We start from the raw sequence: 25,062 nt of genomic DNA on the forward strand, positions 1-25,062 counted from the left end.
AAAATGGATGCTTGCCAAAGTGCACCCGTGCGCTGGTTTGAAAGATACCGTCCCTGCGCTGGCGATTCTCTGTATAACACTGACTGGGGGCCATGGTGCTGGCTCTGCTTTGGGGGATGTCGTGCTGGAGGTATGCCGGCTATTCTTTCTGGGATACAATACTGGAAATATATTGATGGGTGCCCTCTGCCGAAGGGAAGGGCTTCTGGGTAGCTATTTATGAGATGGGGGCAGGGCCGATGCTAGCTTTTTAGCTGTCCTGTGCAAAAAAGTACTGTGCTGCCACCCCTCCCCCCCGATTCATTCAGTGCCTGTCCCAGGCCCATCAAATAAAGCCCAGCTCCGACCTGCAACCTGTATTTTTAAAAACTGACACCTCCCACCCCCGAACCCATGGATAGGGAAGGGTATTAGGTACCCTTGGCAAATCTTACAGCCTTGCACAGATGCCGCCATCCGCCATAATTAAATTATGCATTTATAACAAATTTTACGTGAAAAAGAATATTCAAAAGTACAGTCTGATGAGGCAAAAATATCACTTACAACATGCATAATATATTTAAATGCACTCCTGTGGTTCCAACCAGAAAACTCTGGAAAAAAGACACTTAGAGCTCCTATGGAATTAGACCTTTTGTAATGCATGCTGGGTGTGGACTTGGCTCTCAGAGAACCATGAATAAACAGAATTACCATTACAATATAGTAAACCTCCCATACCAAAACAACCCTAACAACCTTATCTATGAAAAGACAACACTGCACATTACACTGAGCCCTAGAACACCAATGAAAACTCTTATTAGGAAACCAGGTTTCTATAGAAACCTTCACAGAAATTACATGCCAGCAAAATACCTCACCTCGGTCACATATGCAGAACACAGAGAGTCCCTCACCAAATACAAAATAAAGAGATCAGAAAGTATCAACAGAAAAGTGCTGAGAAGAACTGAGCTGGAACCCACAACAAGCCAGCCAATATGTGTGTTTTGATTTCTTGTTTTTTAATCTATTCTTCCATACTGCCTTTGGTTAACCCCTCGCCCAGTTCTCCTTCCCTGTTGAAATGTATTTTCCAAGCCTTCTGTTAATATGTGAACCGGTATGATGTCCCCACTAATACCGGTATATAAAAGTTTCTAAATAAATAAATAAATAAAACAATGGAAAAACAGAGATAGTATCATTCTTCATAAAACATTAAGTAATAAAATCAAGAAATATAAAACATCAATCATAATAGTAAAACTGTATTCATAAAAAGAATATTTCAAACCAGTTGATGAATAGAATATAAAAAATTTCCCAAACACCAATAAAATATTTCAAAACATCTGATGAATAAAAAATCCAACAATTAAAATATGTTCTATTCCCCCCCAAAAAATTAAATATCTTGAAAGAGAAGGATCATAAATTGCATCCAATAATTAAAAATATTAAGAATTAAAAAATCTCCTGCTTTCCATATCTGGGATCTGATTTCCAGTCACTCTGAGATTGTTGTGGATTGGGGGAGGTAGGGCCGCACAAATGTTATCTTCTCTCTCACACACATGCACAATAACACATTCATTCTCTCACACACTCCCTCTCTCTAACATACACAGGCTCCCTCTCCCTCACAGATACATTATGTGTTTATGTGTGTGTGTGTGCGTGCCTGTGAGAGCCTATATGTGACACATAGGCTCTCACAGGCACACAAACATACACAAACACACAAGCTTTCACACAGACACATTCACAGGCACACAGGCTCTCACACAGACACACACAGGCTCTCTCAGACACAGACACATAGGATCTCACACAGACACACACACATACACACACCACAGGCTCTCAGAAACACACAGACTCTCACTCACTCACACACACATACAAGCTCCCACACATGGTCTCCTGTTGTCACCGGGCCATAGTGGGATGAGCTCCACCACGACCCCACGGGCCTTCTGTCTTGTTGTCTTCGGGCCGTGGTGGGATGAGCTCCACCACGGCCCACTGAGCTTCCTGCTTGGGAGGGGGGGTGGGAGTGGAAGCTGTGTGTGGGCACGCACGCATGCACATACACAGAAGACAGGCCTCTCCTTCCTCGGCCGCCGGCGGGTTAGGCTGTGCCAGCAGCCCCGCAGGCCTCTCTTGCTGCCGCCGGCCTGCTATCTCCCCCGGGTGTGCCGCCCTGTGCAAATGCCGGTCACGCCAGACATGGACAGGGGTATATCGTTGATTTCTCTGCTTGGATAGGCATTGGGAAAGGGTTGTTGGATACTCTCTTTTAGATGGAGGCAAGGACCATATTCCCAGTCATCAGTGATGGTTGTGTGTTGGGTTTGTACTGAGCAATGATGACTTTCCATGGCCATGAATGACTGTGATTACAGCAAAAACCGTCCAGTTAGTTCTGAGCTCAGTACCTACCCATTGCAGCACCCCCAGGTTGCTCTACGCCCTGAGATTTGATGTAATTATTATAGCAGGGGATGGGAAAAGCATTGAAATGTCAAATTTCACAAAATGGCTTTAACAAAAAAAAAAAAATCTCAAACACTTGGTGATTCTCAAAGCTCTTTAGAAACTCAAGATGTTCAGGGATAATTTCATTTCAGCAGTACCCTTTTCCGTCTGTAGTCTGCAGCTGGTGCTCTGAAGCACCTTCCTGACGCTCTCTGCCCTCTGTTTGGATGTCCATGTCAGAACCCGATGAAGTGGCTGACGTGCTGCTCCGGGTTGAGGGACCACATTTTTATGTTCTTTATTGGAAAATAAAGATATAAGAATGAACATTTACTGCTAATATTCAGATACAAAGTGCAGAGTGTCCATGTAGTAGTTTATCACAATATACACCTTTCTAATAGGTGGGATTATTTCGTTGTCATCTTGCAGAATAAGAAAATATTGGAAAATCCCATAGGTAATAAACTAATCAACAAAACAGATGCAATTCAGTTGTATGAGTCTATCTAACCAATTGAATTCTCCCACCCCACTTCCTCCCTTTTCAAACCTTATCTATATCAGAGAGGAGTGATGTATATATCTCCATATCACAATACATCCCTCTGTTGCTCTAGTTCATCTTCGCTAAAGTCCAAGCTCTGGAGGAAAAGTATGCGTCAACCAGAATCCATTTCTCTGCTTTTATAACCTCCATTCCGGGAGCCACATTTTAAAATGCAAGACCTCGTTTCCAGATGTCAGTCAGGAAAGAAAATGAACAAAGGGAACTTTGGGGGGGGGGGGAGGGATGATCATACTGTCTATTAACTAAATCCACAGACAAAGTGAAAGAGAAGTGGTTTTTGCAGAGCACAGTTGCTGAATTAACCCTTTAAATACTGATTTACATTGGGCACATTTTTTTTAGGTCACAGACAAACATCGCATGCTAAAATTGGCAGCTTCCTACAGGTGCATGGCATTTCATAAGTAAATATTTCTATAGATCTCATTGATTAAAAAAAAACATCTCTTGGGTCATTCCTCAATCTCCCCACCTCCCTCCAACCTTTTGACCATAATATTTTTATGCTGAGACATGGTGCTGGCAGACGGAGGCCAGCACCATTGTTAATATTTTTGTCTGTACAAAATGACACTGGCTAGGCCCAGGTATGAGCTGGCGCTATTTTGTATGGAACACATTAACTATGGCGCTAGTTTCGGTCTGCCGGCTCCATCTAGAAGCAATCCTCCTGCAGGGCAGGAGGAGCTGAGGGGTCACTCTTGCCCTATGAAGAATAAGAACATTTTGGTAAGAGGGTTCAGGGGCTGTGGAATATTGGAGGGGAGGCTCGGGGGGGGGGGGGGGTTTGTTAGTGGCACATTTTTAATACAAAATGTTGTTTTTTTGTTTTGTTTTTAAAATATATTGAAACAAAAAACAGGAAATTTGTTTAAAATCTCCCATTTTATTTCAATGAATGTACATCCCTCATTGACACACTATGGCCTGGATTTTCTAAGGTCACAGACCTTAGAGAATCTGGCGGTAACGGGGGCGGGGGGGAGGGCCTGCGACAGCCGGCAGCGATGGCACCTCCGCGGTGCCATCGCTGCCGGCTTTCGCACCCATTGGGTGTGATACTGGTGGCGATAAGGAGTCTTACCTTTCGCCATCAGCGAATTCGTCACGGAGTCTGCCCCGAAGCCGCCCCAACTCCTCCCCATCCGGTGCGGACTCCGCCCCGACTCCGCTCTGATTTAGATATCGCACGCAAAAAGGGACTTTTCGCACGGTTTCGCGTGCGATACCTTTGGAAAATGACCCCCTATATCCCCTCCACTACTGACACCAGCGCAGCCTGTTCTTCTCCGTGGATAGAGGTTAAATATGGTGGTTAAGTACAATTATATATTTAGACCCGACAGTCACATTGAGCACCGGCAGCTCTCTCATTTTGGATACAAAATAACCTGTTCATTTTTCAGTTGCCCTTTAGAAATGACTTTTCTACACTGAATAGATAGCTGACATTGGAGGGGTCGCCAGGCCAGCCCATAACAACAGGGCAATCACTGGACGATATGGGCGTTCCAGGCCAGCTTTGCTCTCAGTGTCTTCCCTTTCGGGCTCGCATACTGAGAGCTTTATTTATTTTTATTTGTTTATTTTATTTTTAATTTTTATATACCGACATTCTTGTATAAAATACAAATCATGCCGGTTTACAATCATGCCGGTTTACATTAAAACCAACAACATCCCAGCTGACCTCAGAATGGAACCCTGCCTACTATCATTTAAGAAAAAACTTAAGACCTGGCTTTTCCGCCAAGCCTTCTCAGATACCCATGACACACAATAGTCGACAGAACTTCCTTCAGGAGCAATGGTTCTCCATACTACCCCTAAGTCCAGAATAAGAGCCCCCTGACTCAGCTTTGTTTATACTAATAATTGTTCTTCTGTCTCAAGCCTTTCCTTCCTTCCAGCAGTCTATGCTTCCAAGTTTAATTTCCCTGTTAAATGTAACTTTGTCTTTCATGTTCAACCTATTGTTTGGTTACTGTTCTTGGTTCAGTTCCCCAATTCGATGTAAACCGATCTGATATGGTCACCACCATGAAGGTCGGTATAGAAAAGTGTTAAATAAATAAATAAATAAAACAGAAGATACAGGAAAAATGTTACCTTTGTCAAATACATTGAAACATTAATAACAAGAAAATTGTTAACAAGGGATAACAACTAAGAAAAGAGAAAGGTAAACAAGAAGAAGAAGTAAAAGAAAACATAGAAGTTGAAAAACAAAAAAGGTGGCACAAAGGGTTGCATGAAGGGGTGCACAAAGGGGAGTGCCCCTTTATCGCGCCCCTTCGGCGGGCGACTCCCAGCACGTGATGCCAGGTGGAATGGCGCCGTTTACCGGCTCGACGCTGGGCAGGATGATGACACAAAAGGGGCGGGTCTCATGCTCACTGTTCTCTTTTCAGCGATCTCTCTTCACAATTCAAAACGGATGTTTTCATTTCTTTTGGTTCTTTTTACTTAGTGAAGCACTATAAAAAGATTGACTCAAAAAGGCTGGCATGGTACCTCCTTGGCTGGGAGGAGTCAGTGGGTGCCCTTCTTGTCCACCTCATGCTGAAGCTCTGCATAACAGACCAGAAAGCTGAGGGTTTGAGAGGGTACAGACAGAGAAGGCAGGCCAAGGGAGAGCCCCAGTACAAAGTCCGATTCCATCCAGAGGCATGTGTGGGCCTGACTAGGCACACAAACCTGCAACAGGCATCCTTTTGTCTTCTAAAAACAGATCTCTCTTTTCTTTTTTCTTTTTACATTGTTTCTCTCTGTCTAGTCTTCACCCTCCTCTCTCCCACTCCCCTCTCCTCCTTTGGGATCTCAGTTATGTAGCATAACAGTGTTCTCATGCTTCCCCTCCGCTTTCTGTCAGATTTCACAGCTATCCTTTCCCTTCCCTCTGAGCAGGTCCTTTCCATGGCTGGCGACAGCCAGGAATTCTGTCCCACACACCCTCTCCCTCTCTTTCTACATACAGGTCGGGTACCACCTGGTCCCAGCTCCCTCTGTTTGCCATAGGGTTAATGTTTTACCTCCACCTCAGCTGGGCTGGGAGCACTCCTACTCCTGGTATGTTAGCAGAGAGGAGGAGGAGGGTGTGGACAGCTTAAATATCAGTCACTGTTATTGCTGGTGAGTGTCCAGCCTGCAGCTCTGCCTCCGTGTCCCGCTTGCTCTCTGTCTAATGGTTTTCCCGTTTCCTATCTGACTGCCACCGTGCTGCTACTCTGCAGATTTTCATTTGTCTCTCCTCCTGTGAGAGCAAGATCTTATGGTGCAGGTGCTGGGGTGTTGGTGGTGCCCTAGACGGACTGCCTCCAAAACAAGCCCAGGGTTGGCTGTCTGGAGCCTCGGTCGTTCTATTCTAGTACTGGCATCCATCTGCGAGGATTTCTCTTAGCAGATATCTGCAGCTGCTGGGGAGTGCAGGAATGCAGCCCTGGCCCTCTCCTAGACTCCAGCATTGCGGCCAATAACTGGTGGACTCCCAGCCGTGGGACTAACACGTTTCCAAGGCTAGGGAGAGTGGGGCTCCTACCCCTCCCCCTCCCCCCCCAGTACAGTTTTATAATGGTGCAATTCCTTGCAAGGTAGGAATTGTATTTTCTTTCTATTTGGAGACCGCCAAAACATCTACAGCAGTGCAGAAAGACGAAATGCTAGGAGTAATCTCTTTTAGGTGTCTTTGCTGATTACTGGGAGTCAGCGGATGGATGGCACAAGGGCATGGCCTAGCAGAATAACGTGCTGGCGAAAGAAGCACCTGGTGTCTTAGCGCCTGCGGCGTGACAGATTAGAAATTCATCTGGCAGCTTCGGTTTTAACAGGGAGAGTTTACAGAGTGATACTGGGAAGCTGAATGCAGCCCCAGGCAAATCCAGCTGTGCGCCTCTCACGTGCTCCTCCAGTTTCATCTTTGCTTAGCTTTGGCAAGACAATTTTTGTTTTGTTTTGGTTTTTCAGCCCCAACAAGTTTTCTTGGCTGCAGGAAGCATCTGCTAGGAGGCAGGGCTGGGTTACTGCAGGTCATTGGCCGCACATGGACTTCGGGAGGAGAAAGCTACTTAGATAATTTCAAGCATGTGCAACTTTTCTGCTCAGTCTCCAGCAGAGACAGCAATAAGGGGCAGAGGGATCCGCACTGCCAAGGAGAAGCAACTGATGGGAGAGTCCCAGGCAGAGCCTAGGGCCCTGGAGAAGTGGCAATGAGACACCCTGACCTGTGTACAGCGCTGGAGAAATTCTGGGAGCTATTGTGACCTGCGCACAGCGACACAGAATCTCCTAGATGGTTTTTGTCCTTTGCAGAACTGAGAAGCATCCCGGAAAAAAAAAAAAAAAGGTTCATCCAGCCGCTGAAGTTACAGAGAGCTCCGGTGTCTTTTTTGGCTGCTAGGAATGGTTCAGTAAAGGGACAAAGAAAGGAGCTCGCCCTCTGGCTAGCTCCAGTTTTACACATTTTCTCTGCTGCTAAGAGGGACCTCTAGGACTGGTCTTGACTGGCAGCAGCTCTTGCTAAAGGAATGTAGGTCTCAGACCTTCTAGCACCGTGCTGAAAGGGTGGAGGTCACCGACCTATAGGGCAGCGCTCTGCCCAGTCGCTGCTGAAAGGCACTAGGTGTGGTGACAGACCTAGCAGACAATGCTCTCCCTGAAGTGAACAGTGTGTGTGTGTGTGTGTGACTGCCCCGTTCCTGGCAGTGGCCGCTGCTCCTCCAGGGCTTGCCTGCTTGGTTTGCAGAGTACCCCCAAGTCGATCTTTCTTTGGGGGAGGTGGGAGGGAATTCCTGTGCTGTGAGAGAGAAAGCAGGGAGAGAACTGAGGAAGCGCCAAGAGTCAGGAGACAGGGATGCCGGAGAGGAGCTCCCCGAGCCAGATGATGGCAGAGTCTCCATCTGGCAGTGACTGGGATTGCACGCCGGAGGAGCAGGAAGCCTTGCTCCACTACTTGGAGAGACGCTGCTATTCATCCCAAGACTGGGAGGCGTGGAACAGCCCGGAGCCCGAAGAAATTCCTGCTGTAAGTTTGACAACATGAAACCTAATTGTTTTTTCCCCTAAGTTTACCTTTAGCTTTGATCTGTCTTTAGCAACGAGATCTATAAATTGAAATAAATAAATACCATAAGTGGTAAATTGTCAAAGGCGTTCACCGGACTCCTGCACCTACCGAGGAGCTGTAGCAAAGGGGTGCGCGTGAGACAGGAGCCTATGAAGAGTATTTCTAACCTATGGGTGTAGGTTATAAAATAGCATGCATTTTTGTGTGTGGCGAGATACGTGCATTTATGGGTGCACACACGGCCCTTTTAAAATCTACCCATAAGTGTGGAATTGAAAGTTGACCTCGAAAAGGGTAATTTTCAAAGACTTTTTATTTGAGTGCATGCTTACCTGGGGAAGAAACCTTACTGAAAGTTGTCTCTCTCCCCCCCCCCCTCCCCCACCCTCTGCGGGTAAAAGCACCTGCACTGTTTTCCTTTTGAAGGCCCTGCATGTGCTTTCACCTTACGCATTTTCGCCTACTTCAAAGCAGGCACTAATGTATGCACCGTTCAGCACTTGGCCGCATTATCAAAAGGGAAACTTCTATGATAATGGCTTGCAGGCCAGTGGGAACAATGTTCCTACAGGCCTGCAAACCCCAGGGCCAGTCTCAGAATGGCCCCTTTCTACAACCCAAACACTATGTATCTCTTCTCTTACGCCCATCTGGTGCCCATTGTTGACAGGCACATTGGCATTTCCATTGCTTTTCCCCTTAGATCTAATGGCCATAGAAGCGTACATTTTCGGTAAGGTGCCGGCCCGACAATATGCACATACTTCTCAGTCCACATCAACAAACCTGATTTTCAGACACAAGCTACCTTCACAGTTTGCATTTAAAGATTGGTTTGTTGTAGGAAAAAATTGTACGGGCATACTCAAAGTTGTTTGAAATGGGGGTGTAAAATCACAAGTCGGTTTCTGAAACTTAGCGTACAATCATAGTTTTCTCTCTTCAGCTCCTGTTTTTGATACGCTTCATTTTACTGCAGCTAAAGGTAGGCAAATACTTTTGGGCACTTGAAAGTCCACGTAGGCAGATTCAACCATTCTACTCACATAACCCCTGGCTTCATTTATTTATTAGTTGTTCACCTTATCTTATACCAGCGTTTCCCAAACTTCTCCTGGAGGTACACATAACCAGTTGGGTTTTCGGGATATTCATAACAAATCAAGGAATGACAATAACATCCAGATTCCAAAAATTGTATATTCTCCCTGTCCTATGCCCCTATTTTATTTTATTTTTTACTTAGTTTTACCTTGTTTTAAGCTTATTAATGTATCATTTGTGAGCATAGATTGTTTAATGTATTTTTTAACATTGTTGATTTGATTTATTTTTTTGTAAACCGTTGTGATGTAAATACGAACGATGGTATATAAAAAAGTTGTAAATAAATAAAATAAATAAATAAATAAATATGCATGAGATAGATATGCATATATTGGAGATCCAGGATATGCAAATATATCTAATGCATATTCAGTGTGGCAATCCTGAAAACCTGACTGGAGAGGGTTGTTTTTTCTACCCATGTGGATCCTGATGAAGCCATTGAAATTTTACCCTACCATGTTGTAGAGCAGGGATGTTTTAGAAAGACATAGTGGACCGGTGGGGCAGAAGAGATTCATGCCTGGCAAAGGAATATTTGAATGCCTCTGGCCTGGTTTGCACCCTCCGCCCCCTCCCCCCCCCCCCATCTCTGGTGCACAGAGGAGACCGACATGCCTCAAAAGACTGAACTGCTTCTTTTGTCCCCACCTCAATCCCTTCTGTGCTGGAGGCACTTGCCTGGGACTCTGAAACAGAGCCTTGGTTTCATGTTTTTTAAACACCAGAACTGAAAAGCGATTCTCGTTCTTCCATTTTTTGACTGAAAAAAAAATATTAGAAAATGCTATGGAGAAAAAGCTAAAAAAAAAAAAAATGTCAGTCTGTTTATAAATATTGTAAAAGAAAAGGGAACAAAAGTAATTGAAAGAAAATCATAGGTTCAGTGCAACATTGAAAATGAATACTAAGTAAACCCAGAAAATAAGAAAAATGTACGACTGGGATAAAATATGAATAAAGTACTTTCCAAAAAACCCAAACAGAATTTATAACACTTAATAAAAGTGGATGAAATATTTTCACTAAGAATTTAAAAAATAATTTCCCTACATGCGTATAATGAAGGGCTTATGCCTAGGTGCGCTTTCTCTGTGATTCTCATGTGAAAACTGGCAAAGAAAAAAGGTTCACTCTAATGTGAGAGTCACTTTCAAAAAAATGTATATCAGTTGAAAACCAAGCATTCAGCAAAGGAAGTCATAAAAATTGTAAGCCCCCATAAAAACATAAGAAATGCCATACTGGGTCAGACCAAGGGTCCATCAAGCCCAGCATCCTGTTTCCGACAGTGGCCAATCAAGGTCACAAATCCGGAGGTGACCCCCTGTTCCGAGGTAAGTTAGAGTTACCAAAGAGAGTAAACCCTCTCTGGTCCCTACCATTGGAGGGCGAGGCTTGAAGGTTCAGTAGTCGAATGAAGACTTCGTCCTGGAAGCTCGTGGTTCCCCCAGGAGGAGCCTGTAGGAACCCGGCCGCTGGGACTTAAGAACTCCATGAAGACTGAAGATTGGTCTGGATGCAGGCGCCTCCTGCAGTTTGTGGATTCCAGATGGCTAGCGCCTCCAGCAGGTCAAGTCAGTCTAGGAGTATAAGCCGAAGAGTGGTCAGGAGCCATTCCGAGGGTCGAAGACAGGAGAAGAGTCGAATCCATTCTGGAAGCAATACAAGAGAAGGGTCCGCAGCCAGTCCAGAAGCAAGCCAGGAGAAGGGTCCGCAGCCAGTCCAGAAGCAAGTCAGGAGAAGGGTCCGCAGTCAGTCCAGGGTCAAGCCAAGTGAAGAACAACAGCCGGTCCAAGGGTCAGAAGCCAAGAATCAATCCAACGAGGGAGAAGAGCAGAAACAGGAACGAAGACCAGGAATGAACATCGGGAACCAGGAACACCAGTACGGAGACTGAACAACCAGAATCCTCAATACCAAGGCAAGGTCTGAGGAGCAGACCTTGCCTTAAAATCCCAGAGCGAGGGAGGAATCTTGGGAAGAAGCCACGACACTTCCTGTCGTGGCCCCTTTAAATCTCTCTTCAGCCGTGCGCACAGCTCCTAGTTGACAGAAAGGGGAGGAGTTGTCCCGGCCGTGCAGAGCCCAGCGGCCGGCCTCAGCAGCGGCCATGGCTGTGGGAAGAGCGCTGAAGAGGCCTGCCTGCTCCAGCAGGGGCCTTGGTGCTAACCCGACGCCGTGGGTAAGTACTTGGTCCTGGCCGTGGACTGCCACGGCCGGCGGCCATGAAAGTCAGCCCCAGTCGCGGCCTGCTGCAGCCGGCAGCCATAACAACAAGTACCTGGCAAGTACCCAAACATTAAACAGATCCCAAGCTACTATTGCTTATTAATTACCATCATAGCAGTTTATGGATTTATCCTCTAGGAACTTATCCAAACCTTTTTAAAACCCATTTACACTAACTGCTGTAACCACATCCTCTGGCAATGAATTCCAGAGCTCTCCTTCTGCTAGTAAAAAAGCAACCAAAAACACCAGTGGTGAAGGAGCAAGACAAAGCTCTTGTACTCCACCCCCACTCCCTGGCAAAGTGAATTTTAAGTAAACTGGAAACAGGAAAATCAGCCTATGTGTAGTCCAGTCAATGCCGCATCTTCTCTCTGACTGCCCCCTTCCATGGGCTGTCTTGTTATTTATTTTATTTATTTATTTATTTGTCCACATTTATTAATTGCTTTCCAGATAAAAGTTTATCACCCAAAGAAATGTACAAAATAAACAACAATACAATAATAATAATAATAATCATAACATAAAGTACCAAATACCACACACAATTCAAACAAAAACATACATAAAATGCAAGTTAAAATTATCTCTCCTGATCAAGACAATATTTCCTAGTAAACTAGATGAGCCACTTCGTTCCTCATATTGACTAATACCCTGGAATTTGTTGAACTAAACCCGATTTTTAGTTGTTTTCTAAATTTTAACAAATTGATTTCTTCCCTCACCTCCTTAGGAAGAGTATTCCATATTAGCCTGCCTCAAGCAGTTTCTGTGACTGCAACCTGTCTACAACTTTTCTTTTATTTAGCAATTTATTACTTACTTGCTATTTCAAATACCATTCATGGTGAGACAAAACATAAAAATGTATATAATTGTCAAAACAACAGCAATAAATAATTGCAGAATGTGGTTCGTGCAGTTAGTATAGCTGTGTTTAAAAAAGGATTGGATAAGTTCTTGGAGAAGTCCATTACCTGCTATTAAGTTCACTTAGAGAATAGCCACTGCCATTAGCAATGGTTACATGGAATAGACTTAGTTTTTGGGTACTTGCCATGTTCTTATGGCCTGGATTGGCCACTGTTGGAAACAGGATGCTGGGCTTGATGGACCCTTGGTCTGACCCAGTATGGCATTTTCTTATGTTCTTATGTTCTTATTGGTACAAAAATTAAAAAAACAATAACATGAAGTTCAGCTTAGTCTAATCATACATAAATACAACAGATAAAATGGTATAATCATCAATACCATCATGAAATCAACTAATTAACAAAACCCCTCTGCAGCAATTGCAGTAAAATGTAAAGCCCAGCTAATAACAGTCCATTCACTTGGGTAAAGGGATGAGTCTTCAGAGACTGGTGAAACACCAAATAATTGTTCAACTGGAAAATTTCTTTAGGGAGTGTATTCCCTCGTGATAGGATGAAACAGGAAAACACTCTGTTTCAGGTCTGATCCAGCCATGCCCCATTCTCAGTTGGAACAGTGACAAGCAGCTTCATGATCAGCTTGGTAAATAATAATGAAGGCTATCGTGGATAAATTGAACCTGGACCATTCACGGCTCTAATTACTGTGCGACTTGCCCCTGTCTTTGGGACTGGTCCCTCTTGCCCCTCTGCTTTTGGCTGTCTGTGTGAATGTCCCTCTGCCCTTTGGGCTCTATATGACTCTCCTTCCTCCCCCACTCCCCCCACCTTGACCTTGCTTCTTTGCCTTGGACCGCCTCTGTAACTGACTTCCTGCCTTGAAGCTTTTTCTTTGACTGCCTCTCCACCATCTTGAGTTGTCTGTGACTGTTCACCTATTCTGAAGCTGTCCCTCTGATTCTACCCCTATTGTGGGTTGTCTCTAACTATTCCTCTGTCTTGAAACTGTCTTGGGTTATATTTGTGACTCTCTCCCTTGCTTTATCTCTCAACGTAGGAAGGCAAGGGAAGTAATCTATTTAGAACAATGGTACTCAACCCAGTTCTTGAGATATACTTAGCCAGTTGGGTTTTCAGGATATACACAATGAATATGTATGAGGTAGATTTGCATGCAGTGGAGGCAGTGCATGCAAATCTACCTCATGCATATTCATTGTGGATATCCTGAAAACCCAGCTGGCTAGATATGTCCCGAGGACTAGGTTGAGAAGCCCTAGTTTAGAAGGAAAGAACCTTGTCTGATCAGCAATAGAAATAGATAGTAACAAACATGAAATTGCAGAGACTGGGAAAGAGGAACAGCTGGTGAAAAAAATAGTTTATTCTATAAATTTCTGAAACATGTAGGTGGGTCTTTCAGTTGTCTATAAAAATAGAATTGTTTGTCTCTGTTTAAAATCACTGGGGCTTTGATAAGCTTCTATGGTTGCCCCACTTTTGGCTCCATAGATTTGCCGAGGGGCTAATGGCACATAAAATGTTGAATTTTATGAATGAATATCACTTGAAACTCTTATCTCATGCAGTATCTGCACACCCATTTGTTTGGACTCTTGTTTCACTTGTTGGAAAATCAGTAAAAGGAAAGTATAACAGAAACACAAACAAAAGTATGAGACACTGAAATCAGAGCATTGCTCCACAGAGAAGTGACTAAACCAGCCATGACGTGGTCACAACTAACCAGGGTTGAGGTTAGAAGGGCTTCAGTCCAGGATTAGACTGAGCCATTCCTGATTTTCAATTCTTGTCCTATTGTACAGGTAGATTTGTAGCACCTGGTTATCTAATGACACAGAAGTTGAACTACAAATCCCTACATGCAACAGGGCAACATCAGGACTGATCCAGTTGTTTACCAATGGCCTGGAGCCATCTGCTAATCCAGTGTTTCCCAACCCTCTCCTGGAGGCACACCTAACCAGTCGGGTTTTCAGGTTTGCCACAATGAATATGCATGAAATAGATTTGCATACCCTGGGTCTCCAACATATGCAAATCTATATCATGCATATTCATTGTGGCAAACCTGAAAACCCGACTGGTTAGGTGTGCCTCCAGGAGAGGGTTGGGAAACACTGTGCTAATCCCAATTGAAGGGGATACTTGGAAGAACTGGAGTGCACAGGGTGGGCTCTATTCTATACCAAGGAAGCTTGAATGGAAGCCGGTTCTTGCTAAAGAGAATTCAGTGGTTAATATTACTCATGTTTAAGCATACACAATATATAAAACACAGGAATTTATTATATAGCATGGCCTCTGCAATGCACTTGAGCCCTGCCAGAAAGGAATCTCAGATTTAGTTCTTCTAAATTCTGCTGCACTTTCCCTTTATCTTATCTCCAGAGAGACTTCAGTTTGAGGAAGTCTTCCAAAACCAGTGCTCCAGCAACATTCCCTTGCTGGGAAAGACTGGGGAAAGGGGGGGGGGGGAGGGAGTTGGAGAAATTGTGAACTCCCCCCTCCCCACCTTACAGCCAGCATTCCTGTACCATTTCTTAGGGCAGCGCTCCACATGACAGGCCAGCAAAAGAGACAAGGACTGGGCCCCCGTACATAAACACTTATAATGACATTTGCCGCAGAAGGTCTGCAGGCCACTATGATAGTGAGTGGGGTTCTCTGCCACAGGGACTGATATTAGTAAAGACTGGGACTGGGGGAGCTACGCGTGTTCTGCCACAGCCGGCATTCCCACACCATTCAGCAAGATGCTTCCTGCTACGGAGGTGTTGGTCACCCATTATCCTTATTTTTCACTATCGAGGAAGGTGTTCCATTTTTTTTTGTTCCTTTATAATGACTGTGATATTTTCCTGTGTTGTATTTCTCTCTCTCTCTCTCTCTTTCTAGTGAACTGTTAGATTCCTACCCTGCATTTCCATTAAAAATGCAACACTTTGACCACCTTCCCTGCTCCATGAAGGTGTCTGAATACAGATTGTTTTCCCATTAAACGTGGGTTTGTGCTTTCAGGTTCTAAGTCCAACGTACAAACAGCGGAATGAAGATTTTCGGAAGCTCTTCAAACAGCTCCCAGATAGTGAGCGTCTCATCGTGGGTAAGAAAGAGACCAGTAAGCTTTAGCACTGACTCCATCTCCCACCTCATCCCTTCCTGAGGGCAATCTGTTCACTCTCCATACTCTCATGGAGTGGGTGTGAGTATATGTGTGTGTGTGTGTGTGGGGGGGGGGGGGGGCAATATTCAGTCTATGCGTTTTGCTCGCTAACACTCTCCCCTACCCCTCATAATATCCTCAAATTGTATTTTTTGTTGTCACAGTGTGAGATATAACCTACAAAATTGTTTTTAACTGGTGCATTATATTGTAAAAGGTCCAAGACAAAGTGTTGAGAAAAAATGTAAATCAAATTAGAAAAGGCCAAGAACTGTATCTTGACTGGGCTCTTCTTTCCTACAGTCATGTCAGTACATCACCTAGTGGCCTCTGTTTTAGGTGATAAATACATTTTAATAAAGTAAAGTATTACCTGTATGCCAGTAAGTGAGGTTCTCCAGTGACAGGCAGGACTGAATGAGCCATGACATGTGGTAACATCATCCATGGCAGTGATTGTACCCTTCTCTGAGCATGTGCAGGAGTTCCTGTGCGAGTGCTGCCTCATGAGCTCCTTGTTTATGTTTCGTTTGCACTACCATCTGGACAGCACCTCTCTTTCTTAATCCTTCGGGGGATTATTTATCATTTTTTGCTCTTGCCTCACTGCCTCTGTAGCCCCCTCAACAGCACTTTTTAGTGCTACAAATAATAATCATAATAATAAAAGAAAAAGAAGATGCCTGGGCCAAAGCAGGCCTTCATCAGCTGATGGCTCTCAATGATGAACACTATCTGTGCCAAAAGTGTCTGGGGCCTTATCATGACTCCCAATTGTTATGATTGAGGCTGGATGAACCATGGACACAGAAGAATCAGGTCTTAAAGATGGCTGAGCTCCAGAGCCATTGGAGTTCCTCATCATCCATGAGCTCCGTCTGTGGTGAGTCAATCAGGAGCTCTGTGTTTAAGCTTCCTCCCATTGAGGCTGCAGTGTTGGGGTTGAGTGGCTCAAGGAATCATCAGGCCTTGAATCCTTCAGTTCCATTGGAACACAAAAAGTAGGCATGGGATTCATCAGTGCCTTCAACAGAGGACCCCCAATGCATCATCTAAGCAGAAACCTTCTGTCCCCCTAAGCTAGGGAGCTAGTGACACTAGTGTTACATACAGATTTGGCCTAATTATTTGATGCAGTCGCCACTATCAAAACATCAGATCTTGCTGTGACTGGCATCATCAAATCATGAAGGCATGGCGTGGTCAGCACAATAAATGCAAAAGGGTCCAGCACCATTGATGCATCCAGGGCTATCAGCACCATCAATGCATCGGCTCTAGGAGCACAGTGAGCACTTTAGCACTAGGCACGAGAGGTAAGGATGCCTTTGGCATGGCACAGAGACCATCAGAGTCAATGCAGGGATGACTCCATAACAATTCCCAAGGACTGTTTACATGGTCCAGGGAGCTAATCATTACAGGTCTCCACATTTTTTTTTTGGTTAAGAAGATCTCCATGCCTTCTTCCTATCTTTTCTACCGGGATGTCAAGACCTATGTGAACCCCTCTGGTGGCATCAGGAAGAGGTTTTCAGCCCAGAACACCATAGCTGGAAACCCCAACTCCCATTTGCTCCATTTTACCTTTGGTTGCCATAGCAAGTCAGACCCAGGAGGTCCAGGCAGGAGCCCCACCAACACTGCCACAGGAGCATCAGTCAGCAGACTAGATGGTGCATTTACTCAAAACTTGCTTTATATTTTTAGGAGCCAATGATAAACAGGGGATCCTGCATCCTATGCTGTCCCGGATGACTGGTGCCTTTCTTCAAGGGGGAGGCCCAGCTGCTTCCAACCCATGCAATAGCTACCTGTTTTTATGGGTAGCCCTTAGGGGTCAACTGCATTGATAGAGTTATAGGAAATTCACAAGCTATCAGAGGAAGAATGCCATAGAATGCCTGATCCCCAACATTCATTGGAGCCTACCCTTCCAAGACCATCAATGTCCCTGCCAAGTCACCTTTGTCTTCATCAGAGTCTTGGGTGAGTGTCCTGTTGTTATTGGATTCAGAGAAGGGATTTGATAGCCATCTTTTCTAACTCCCTATCAGATCCACCAGAGCATGCATCTCCTCCAAAAAAACCTTTCCTATTCTAAATTTCTAGATAAGGTAGGAAAGGCCATCAATATATATTTGTGGAGGGATAAAGACCCACACAAAGAGATGTTTGACATTATTCATGTTCTGGAGATGCCGTATGAGCCAGCAGCTTTTCCAGTTCACAAAATTCTTCAAGACTTTCAAATCATAATGTTGGAAAATCCAGCTTCTTGCCCTTCAGTTGTGAGAAAACTGGATCTTAAGCATAGAATACAGCAGCTTCCTGGTTTTGTGGTGGTTATAACTTCCCCATCAGTCAATGGTGATGGCATCCACTCTAAAAAAGGTGAAGAAAACAAGAATTGATTCTATCACCCTACTGAGAAAGACCAATTTTTCCAAAGCTCAATGTTTTGATGCCTAATTAAACAACCACCAGCTATGATTTAAAATTTATACAATTGCATCAACAAGATGATGCAATTTATGGAATCCCTGGGTGAGGAGCATGAAATCAGGCATTAGAGATGTGAATCGTGTCCTCGATCGTCTTAACGATCGATTTCGGCTGGGAGGGGGAGGGAATCGTATTGTTGCCGTTTGTGTGTGTAAAGTATCGTCATAATCGTTAAAATCATGAGCCGGCACACTAAAACCCCCTAAAACCCACCCCCGACCCTTTAAATTAAATCCCCCCCCCAAATGCCTTAAATTACCTGGTGGTCCAGCGGCACACTAAAACCCCCTAAAACCCACCCCCGACCCTTTAAATTAAATCCCCCCCCCAAATGCCTTAAATTACCTGGTGGTCCAGCGGCACACTAAAACCCCCTAAAACCCACCCCCGACCCTTTAAATTAAATCCCCCACCCAAATGCATTAAATTACCTGGGAGTCCTCTGTAGCGGCGGTCCGTGGCTAAATCGGGGGAAGGGGGAGAGCACGAAAACCGGCACACTAGATCGTGAGGTCTTCAGCCGGCGCCATTTTTCAAAATGGCCGCCGCAAAATGGCGGCGGCCATAGACGAAAACGATTCGACGCAAGAGGTCGTTCCGGACCCCCGCTGGACTTTTGGCAAGTCTTGTGGGGGTCAGGAGGCCCCCCCAAGCTGGCCAAAAGTTCCTGGGGGTCCAGCGGGGGTCAAGGAGCGATTTCCTGCCGCGAATCATTTTCCGTACGGAAAATGGCTCCGGCCATACACGTATGGCCGGCGCCATTGTCCGTCCGGAACGACCTCTTGCGTTGAATCGTTTTCGTCTATGGCCGCCGCCATTTTGCGGTGGCCATTTTGAAAAATGGCGCTGGCTGAAGACCTCACGATCTAGTGTGCCGGGTGCTCTCCCCCTTCCCCCGATTTAGCCACGGACCGCCGCTACGGAGGACTCCCAGGTAATTTAATGCATTTGGGGGGGGGGGGGGGTTCGGGGGGGGGGGGGATTTAATTTAAAGGGTGGGGGGTGGGTTTTAGGGGGTTTTAGTGTGCCGGTTTTCCTGCCCTCCCCCTTCCCCCGATTTTTTGACGATAAATCGGGGGAATTGGTATTGTATCAAAGTGTTGAGAAAAAATGTAAATCAAATTAGAAAAGGCCAAGAACTGTATCTTGACTGGGCTCTTCTTTCCTACAGTCATGTCAGTACATCACCTAGTGGCCTCTGTTTTAGGTGATAAATACATTTTAATAAAGTAAAGTATTACCTGTATGCCAGTAAGTGAGGTTCTCCAGTGACAGGCAGGACTGAATGAGCCATGACATGTGGTAACATCATCCATGGCAGTGATTGTACCCTTCTCTGAGCATGTGCAGGAGTTCCTGTGCGAGTGCTGCCTCATGAGCTCCTTGTTTATGTTTCGTTTGCACTACCATCTGGACAGCACCTCTCTTTCTTAATCCTTCGGGGGATTATTTATCATTTTTTGCTCTTGCCTCACTGCCTCTGTAGCCCCCTCAACAGCACTTTTTAGTGCTACAAATAATAATCATAATAATAAAAGAAAAAGAAGATGCCTGGGCCAAAGCAGGCCTTCATCAGCTGATGGCTCTCAATGATGAACACTATCTGTGCCAAAAGTGTCTGGGGCCTTATCATGACTCCCAATTGTTATGATTGAGGCTGGATGAACCATGGACACAGAAGAATCAGGTCTTAAAGATGGCTGAGCTCCAGAGCCATTGGAGTTCCTCATCATCCATGAGCTCCGTCTGTGGTGAGTCAATCAGGAGCTCTGTGTTTAAGCTTCCTCCCATTGAGGCTGCAGTGTTGGGGTTGAGTGGCTCAAGGAATCATCAGGCCTTGAATCCTTCAGTTCCATTGGAACACAAAAAGTAGGCATGGGATTCATCAGTGCCTTCAACAGAGGACCCCCAATGCATCATCTAAGCAGAAACCTTCTGTCCCCCTAAGCTAGGGAGCTAGTGACACTAGTGTTACATACAGATTTGGCCTAATTATTTGATGCAGTCGCCACTATCAAAACATCAGATCTTGCTGTGACTGGCATCATCAAATCATGAAGGCATGGCGTGGTCAGCACAATAAATGCAAAAGGGTCCAGCACCATTGATGCATCCAGGGCTATCAGCACCATCAATGCATCGGCTCTAGGAGCACAGTGAGCACTTTAGCACTAGGCACGAGAGGTAAGGATGCCTTTGGCATGGCACAGAGACCATCAGAGTCAATGCAGGGATGACTCCATAACAATTCCCAAGGACTGTTTACATGGTCCAGGGAGCTAATCATTACAGGTCTCCACATTTTTTTTTTGGTTAAGAAGATCTCCATGCCTTCTTCCTATCTTTTCTACCGGGATGTCAAGACCTATGTGAACCCCTCTGGTGGCATCAGGAAGAGGTTTTCAGCCCAGAACACCATAGCTGGAAACCCCAACTCCCATTTGCTCCATTTTACCTTTGGTTGCCATAGCAAGTCAGACCCAGGAGGTCCAGGCAGGAGCCCCACCAACACTGCCACAGGAGCATCAGTCAGCAGACTAGATGGTGCATTTACTCAAAACTTGCTTTATATTTTTAGGAGCCAATGATAAACAGGGGATCCTGCATCCTATGCTGTCCCGGATGACTGGTGCCTTTCTTCAAGGGGGAGGCCCAGCTGCTTCCAACCCATGCAATAGCTACCTGTTTTTATGGGTAGCCCTTAGGGGTCAACTGCATTGATAGAGTTATAGGAAATTCACAAGCTATCAGAGGAAGAATGCCATAGAATGCCTGATCCCCAACATTCATTGGAGCCTACCCTTCCAAGACCATCAATGTCCCTGCCAAGTCACCTTTGTCTTCATCAGAGTCTTGGGTGAGTGTCCTGTTGTTATTGGATTCAGAGAAGGGATTTGATAGCCATCTTTTCTAACTCCCTATCAGATCCACCAGAGCATGCATCTCCTCCAAAAAACCTTTCCTATTCTAAATTTCTAGATAAGGTAGGAAAGGCCATCAATATATATTTGTGGAGGGATAAAGACCCACACAAAGAGATGTTTGACATTATTCATGTTCTGGAGATGCCGTATGAGCCAGCAGCTTTTCCAGTTCACAAAATTCTTCAAGACTTTCAAATCATAATGTTGGAAAATCCAGCTTCTTGCCCTTCAGTTGTGAGAAAACTGGATCTTAAGCATAGAATACAGCAGCTTCCTGGTTTTGTGGTGGTTATAACTTCCCCATCAGTCAATGGTGATGGCATCCACTCTAAAAAAGGTGAAGAAAACAAGAATTGATTCTATCACCCTACTGAGAAAGACCAATTTTTCCAAAGCTCAATGTTTTGATGCCTAATTAAACAACCACCAGCTATGATTTAAAATTTATACAATTGCATCAACAAGATGATGCAATTTATGGAATCCCTGGGTGAGGAGCATGAAATCAGGCATTAGAGATGTGAATCGTGTCCTCGATCGTCTTAACGATCGATTTCGGCTGGGAGGGGGAGGGAATCGTATTGTTGCCGTTTGTGTGTGTAAAGTATCGTCATAATCGTTAAAATCATGAGCCGGCACACTAAAACCCCCTAAAACCCACCCCCGACCCTTTAAATTAAATCCCCCCCCCAAATGCCTTAAATTACCTGGTGGTCCAGCGGCACACTAAAACCCCCTAAAACCCACCCCCGACCCTTTAAATTAAATCCCCCCCCCAAATGCCTTAAATTACCTGGTGGTCCAGCGGCACACTAAAACCCCCTAAAACCCACCCCCGACCCTTTAAATTAAATCCCCCCACCCAAATGCATTAAATTACCTGGGAGTCCTCTGTAGCGGCGGTCCGTGGCTAAATCGGGGGAAGGGGGAGAGCACGAAAACCGGCACACTAGATCGTGAGGTCTTCAGCCGGCGCCATTTTTCAAAATGGCCGCCGCAAAATGGCGGCGGCCATAGACGAAAACGATTCGACGCAAGAGGTCGTTCCGGACCCCCGCTGGACTTTTGGCAAGTCTTGTGGGGGTCAGGAGGCCCCCCCAAGCTGGCCAAAAGTTCCTGGGGGTCCAGCGGGGGTCAAGGAGCGATTTCCTGCCGCGAATCATTTTCCGTACGGAAAATGGCTCCGGCCATACACGTATGGCCGGCGCCATTGTCCGTCCGGAACGACCTCTTGCGTTGAATCGTTTTCGTCTATGGCCGCCGCCATTTTGCGGTGGCCATTTTGAAAAATGGCGCTGGCTGAAGACCTCACGATCTAGTGTGCCGAGTGCTCTCCCCCTTCCCCCGATTTAGCCACGGACCGCCGCTACGGAGGACTCCCAGGTAATTTAATGCATTTGGGGGGGGGGGGGGTTCGGGAGGGTGGGGGATTTAATTTAAAGGGTCGGGGGGGGGTTTTAGGGGGTTTTAGTGTGCCGGTTTTCCTGCCCTCCCCCTTCCCCCGATTTTTTGACGATAAATCGGGGGAATTGGTATTGTATCAAAGTGTTGAGAAAAAATGTAAATCAAATTAGAAAAGGCCAAGAACTGTATCTTGACTGGGCTCTTCTTTCCTACAGTCATGTCAGTACATCACCTAGTGGCCTCTGTTTTAGGTGATAAATACATTTTAATAAAGTAAAGTATTACCTGTATGCCAGTAAGTGAGGTTCTCCAGTGACAGGCAGGACTGAATGAGCCATGACATGTGGTAACATCATCCATGGCAGTGATTGTACCCTTCTCTGAGCATGTGCAGGAGTTCCTGTGCGAGTGCTGCCTCATGAGCTCCTTGTTTATGTTTCGTTTGCACTACCATCTGGACAGCACCTCTCTTTCTTAATCCTTCGGGGGATTATTTATCATTTTTTGCTCTTGCCTCACTGCCTCTGTAGCCCCCTCAACAGCACTTTTTAGTGCTACAAATAATAATCATAATAATAAAAGAAAAAGAAGATGCCTGGGCCAAAGCAGGCCTTCATCAGCTGATGGCTCTCAATGATGAACACTATCTGTGCCAAAAGTGTCTGGGGCCTTATCATGACTCCCAATTGTTATGATTGAGGCTGGATGAACCATGGACACAGAAGAATCAGGTCTTAAAGATGGCTGAGCTCCAGAGCCATTGGAGTTCCTCATCATCCATGAGCTCCGTCTGTGGTGAGTCAATCAGGAGCTCTGTGTTTAAGCTTCCTCCCATTGAGGCTGCAGTGTTGGGGTTGAGTGGCTCAAGGAATCATCAGGCCTTGAATCCTTCAGTTCCATTGGAACACAAAAAGTAGGCATGGGATTCATCAGTGCCTTCAACAGAGGACCCCCAATGCATCATCTAAGCAGAAACCTTCTGTCCCCCTAAGCTAGGGAACTAGTGACACTAGTGTTACATACAGATTTGGCCTAATTATTTGATGCAGTCGCCACTATCAAAACATCAGATCTTGCTGTGACTGGCATCATCAAATCATGAAGGCATGGCGTGGTCAGCACAATAAATGCAAAAGGGTCCAGCACCATTGATGCATCCAGGGCTATCAGCACCATCAATGCATCGGCTCTAGGAGCACAGTGAGCACTTTAGCACTAGGCACGAGAGGTAAGGATGCCTTTGGCATGGCACAGAGACCATCAGAGTCAATGCAGGGATGACTCCATAACAATTCCCAAGGACTGTTTACATGGTCCAGGGAGCTAATCATTACAGGTCTCCACATTTTTTTTTGGTTAAGAAGATCTCCATGCCTTCTTCCTATCTTTTCTACCGGGATGTCAAGACCTATGTGAACCCCTCTGGTGGCATCAGGAAGAGGTTTTCAGCCCAGAACACCATAGCTGGAAACCCCAACTCCCATTTGCTCCATTTTACCTTTGGTTGCCATAGCAAGTCAGACCCAGGAGGTCCAGGCAGGAGCCCCACCAACACTGCCACAGGAGCATCAGTCAGCAGACTAGATGGTGCATTTACTCAAAACTTGCTTTATATTTTTAGGAGCCAATGATAAACAGGGGATCCTGCATCCTATGCTGTCCCGGATGACTGGTGCCTTTCTTCAAGGGGGAGGCCCAGCTGCTTCCAACCCATGCAATAGCTACCTGTTTTTATGGGTAGCCCTTAGGGGTCAACTGCATTGATAGAGTTATAGGAAATTCACAAGCTATCAGAGGAAGAATGCCATAGAATGCCTGATCCCCAACATTCATTGGAGCCTACCCTTCCAAGACCATCAATGTCCCTGCCAAGTCACCTTTGTCTTCATCAGAGTCTTGGGTGAGTGTCCTGTTGTTATTGGATTCAGAGAAGGGATTTGATAGCCATCTTTTCTAACTCCCTATCAGATCCACCAGAGCATGCATCTCCTCCAAAAAACCTTTCCTATTCTAAATTTCTAGATAAGGTAGGAAAGGCCATCAATATATATTTGTGGAGGGATAAAGACCCACACAAAGAGATGTTTGACATTATTCATGTTCTGGAGATGCCGTATGAGCCAGCAGCTTTTCCAGTTCACAAAATTCTTCAAGACTTTCAAATCATAATGTTGGAAAATCCAGCTTCTTGCCCTTCAGTTGTGAGAAAACTGGATCTTAAGCATAGAATACAGCAGCTTCCTGGTTTTGTGGTGGTTATAACTTCCCCATCAGTCAATGGTGATGGCATCCACTCTAAAAAAGGTGAAGAAAACAAGAATTGATTCTATCACCCTACTGAGAAAGACCAATTTTTCCAAAGCTCAATGTTTTGATGCCTAATTAAACAACCACCAGCTATGATTTAAAATTTATACAATTGCATCAACAAGATGATGCAATTTATGGAATCCCTGGGTGAGGAGCATGAAATCAGGCATTAGAGATGTGAATCGTGTCCTCGATCGTCTTAACGATCGATTTCGGCTGGGAGGGGGAGGGAATCGTATTGTTGCCGTTTGTGTGTGTAAAGTATCGTCATAATCGTTAAAATCATGAGCCGGCACACTAAAACCCCCTAAAACCCACCCCCGACCCTTTAAATTAAATCCCCCCCCCAAATGCCTTAAATTACCTGGTGGTCCAGCGGCACACTAAAACCCCCTAAAACCCACCCCCGA

At 45.3% G+C, this 25,062-nt stretch overlaps 1 protein-coding gene across 6 annotated transcripts in view; it reads left to right on the forward strand.

Moving 5' to 3' along the window:
- The window catches only part of GRAMD1B (GRAM domain containing 1B), a 230,608-nt gene that overhangs the window by 178,854 nt on the left and 26,692 nt on the right, over positions 1–25,062 (forward strand). For 5 of the 6 annotated variants that reach the window (XM_029573983.1, XM_029573984.1, XM_029573985.1 and 2 more), the window contains one exon: positions 15,365–15,449. In XM_029573983.1, coding sequence (XP_029429843.1) covers positions 15,365–15,449 — 85 coding nt within the window. Of the gene's footprint in view, positions 1–15,364; positions 15,549–25,062 lie in introns of all 6 variants that reach the window. The other variant, XR_003852254.1, reaches the window with a different exon arrangement.

The sequence above is a fragment of the Rhinatrema bivittatum genome, chromosome 12 (assembly GCF_901001135.1).
Source record: "Rhinatrema bivittatum chromosome 12, aRhiBiv1.1, whole genome shotgun sequence".
NCBI classification, from domain to species: domain Eukaryota; kingdom Metazoa; phylum Chordata; class Amphibia; order Gymnophiona; family Rhinatrematidae; genus Rhinatrema; species Rhinatrema bivittatum.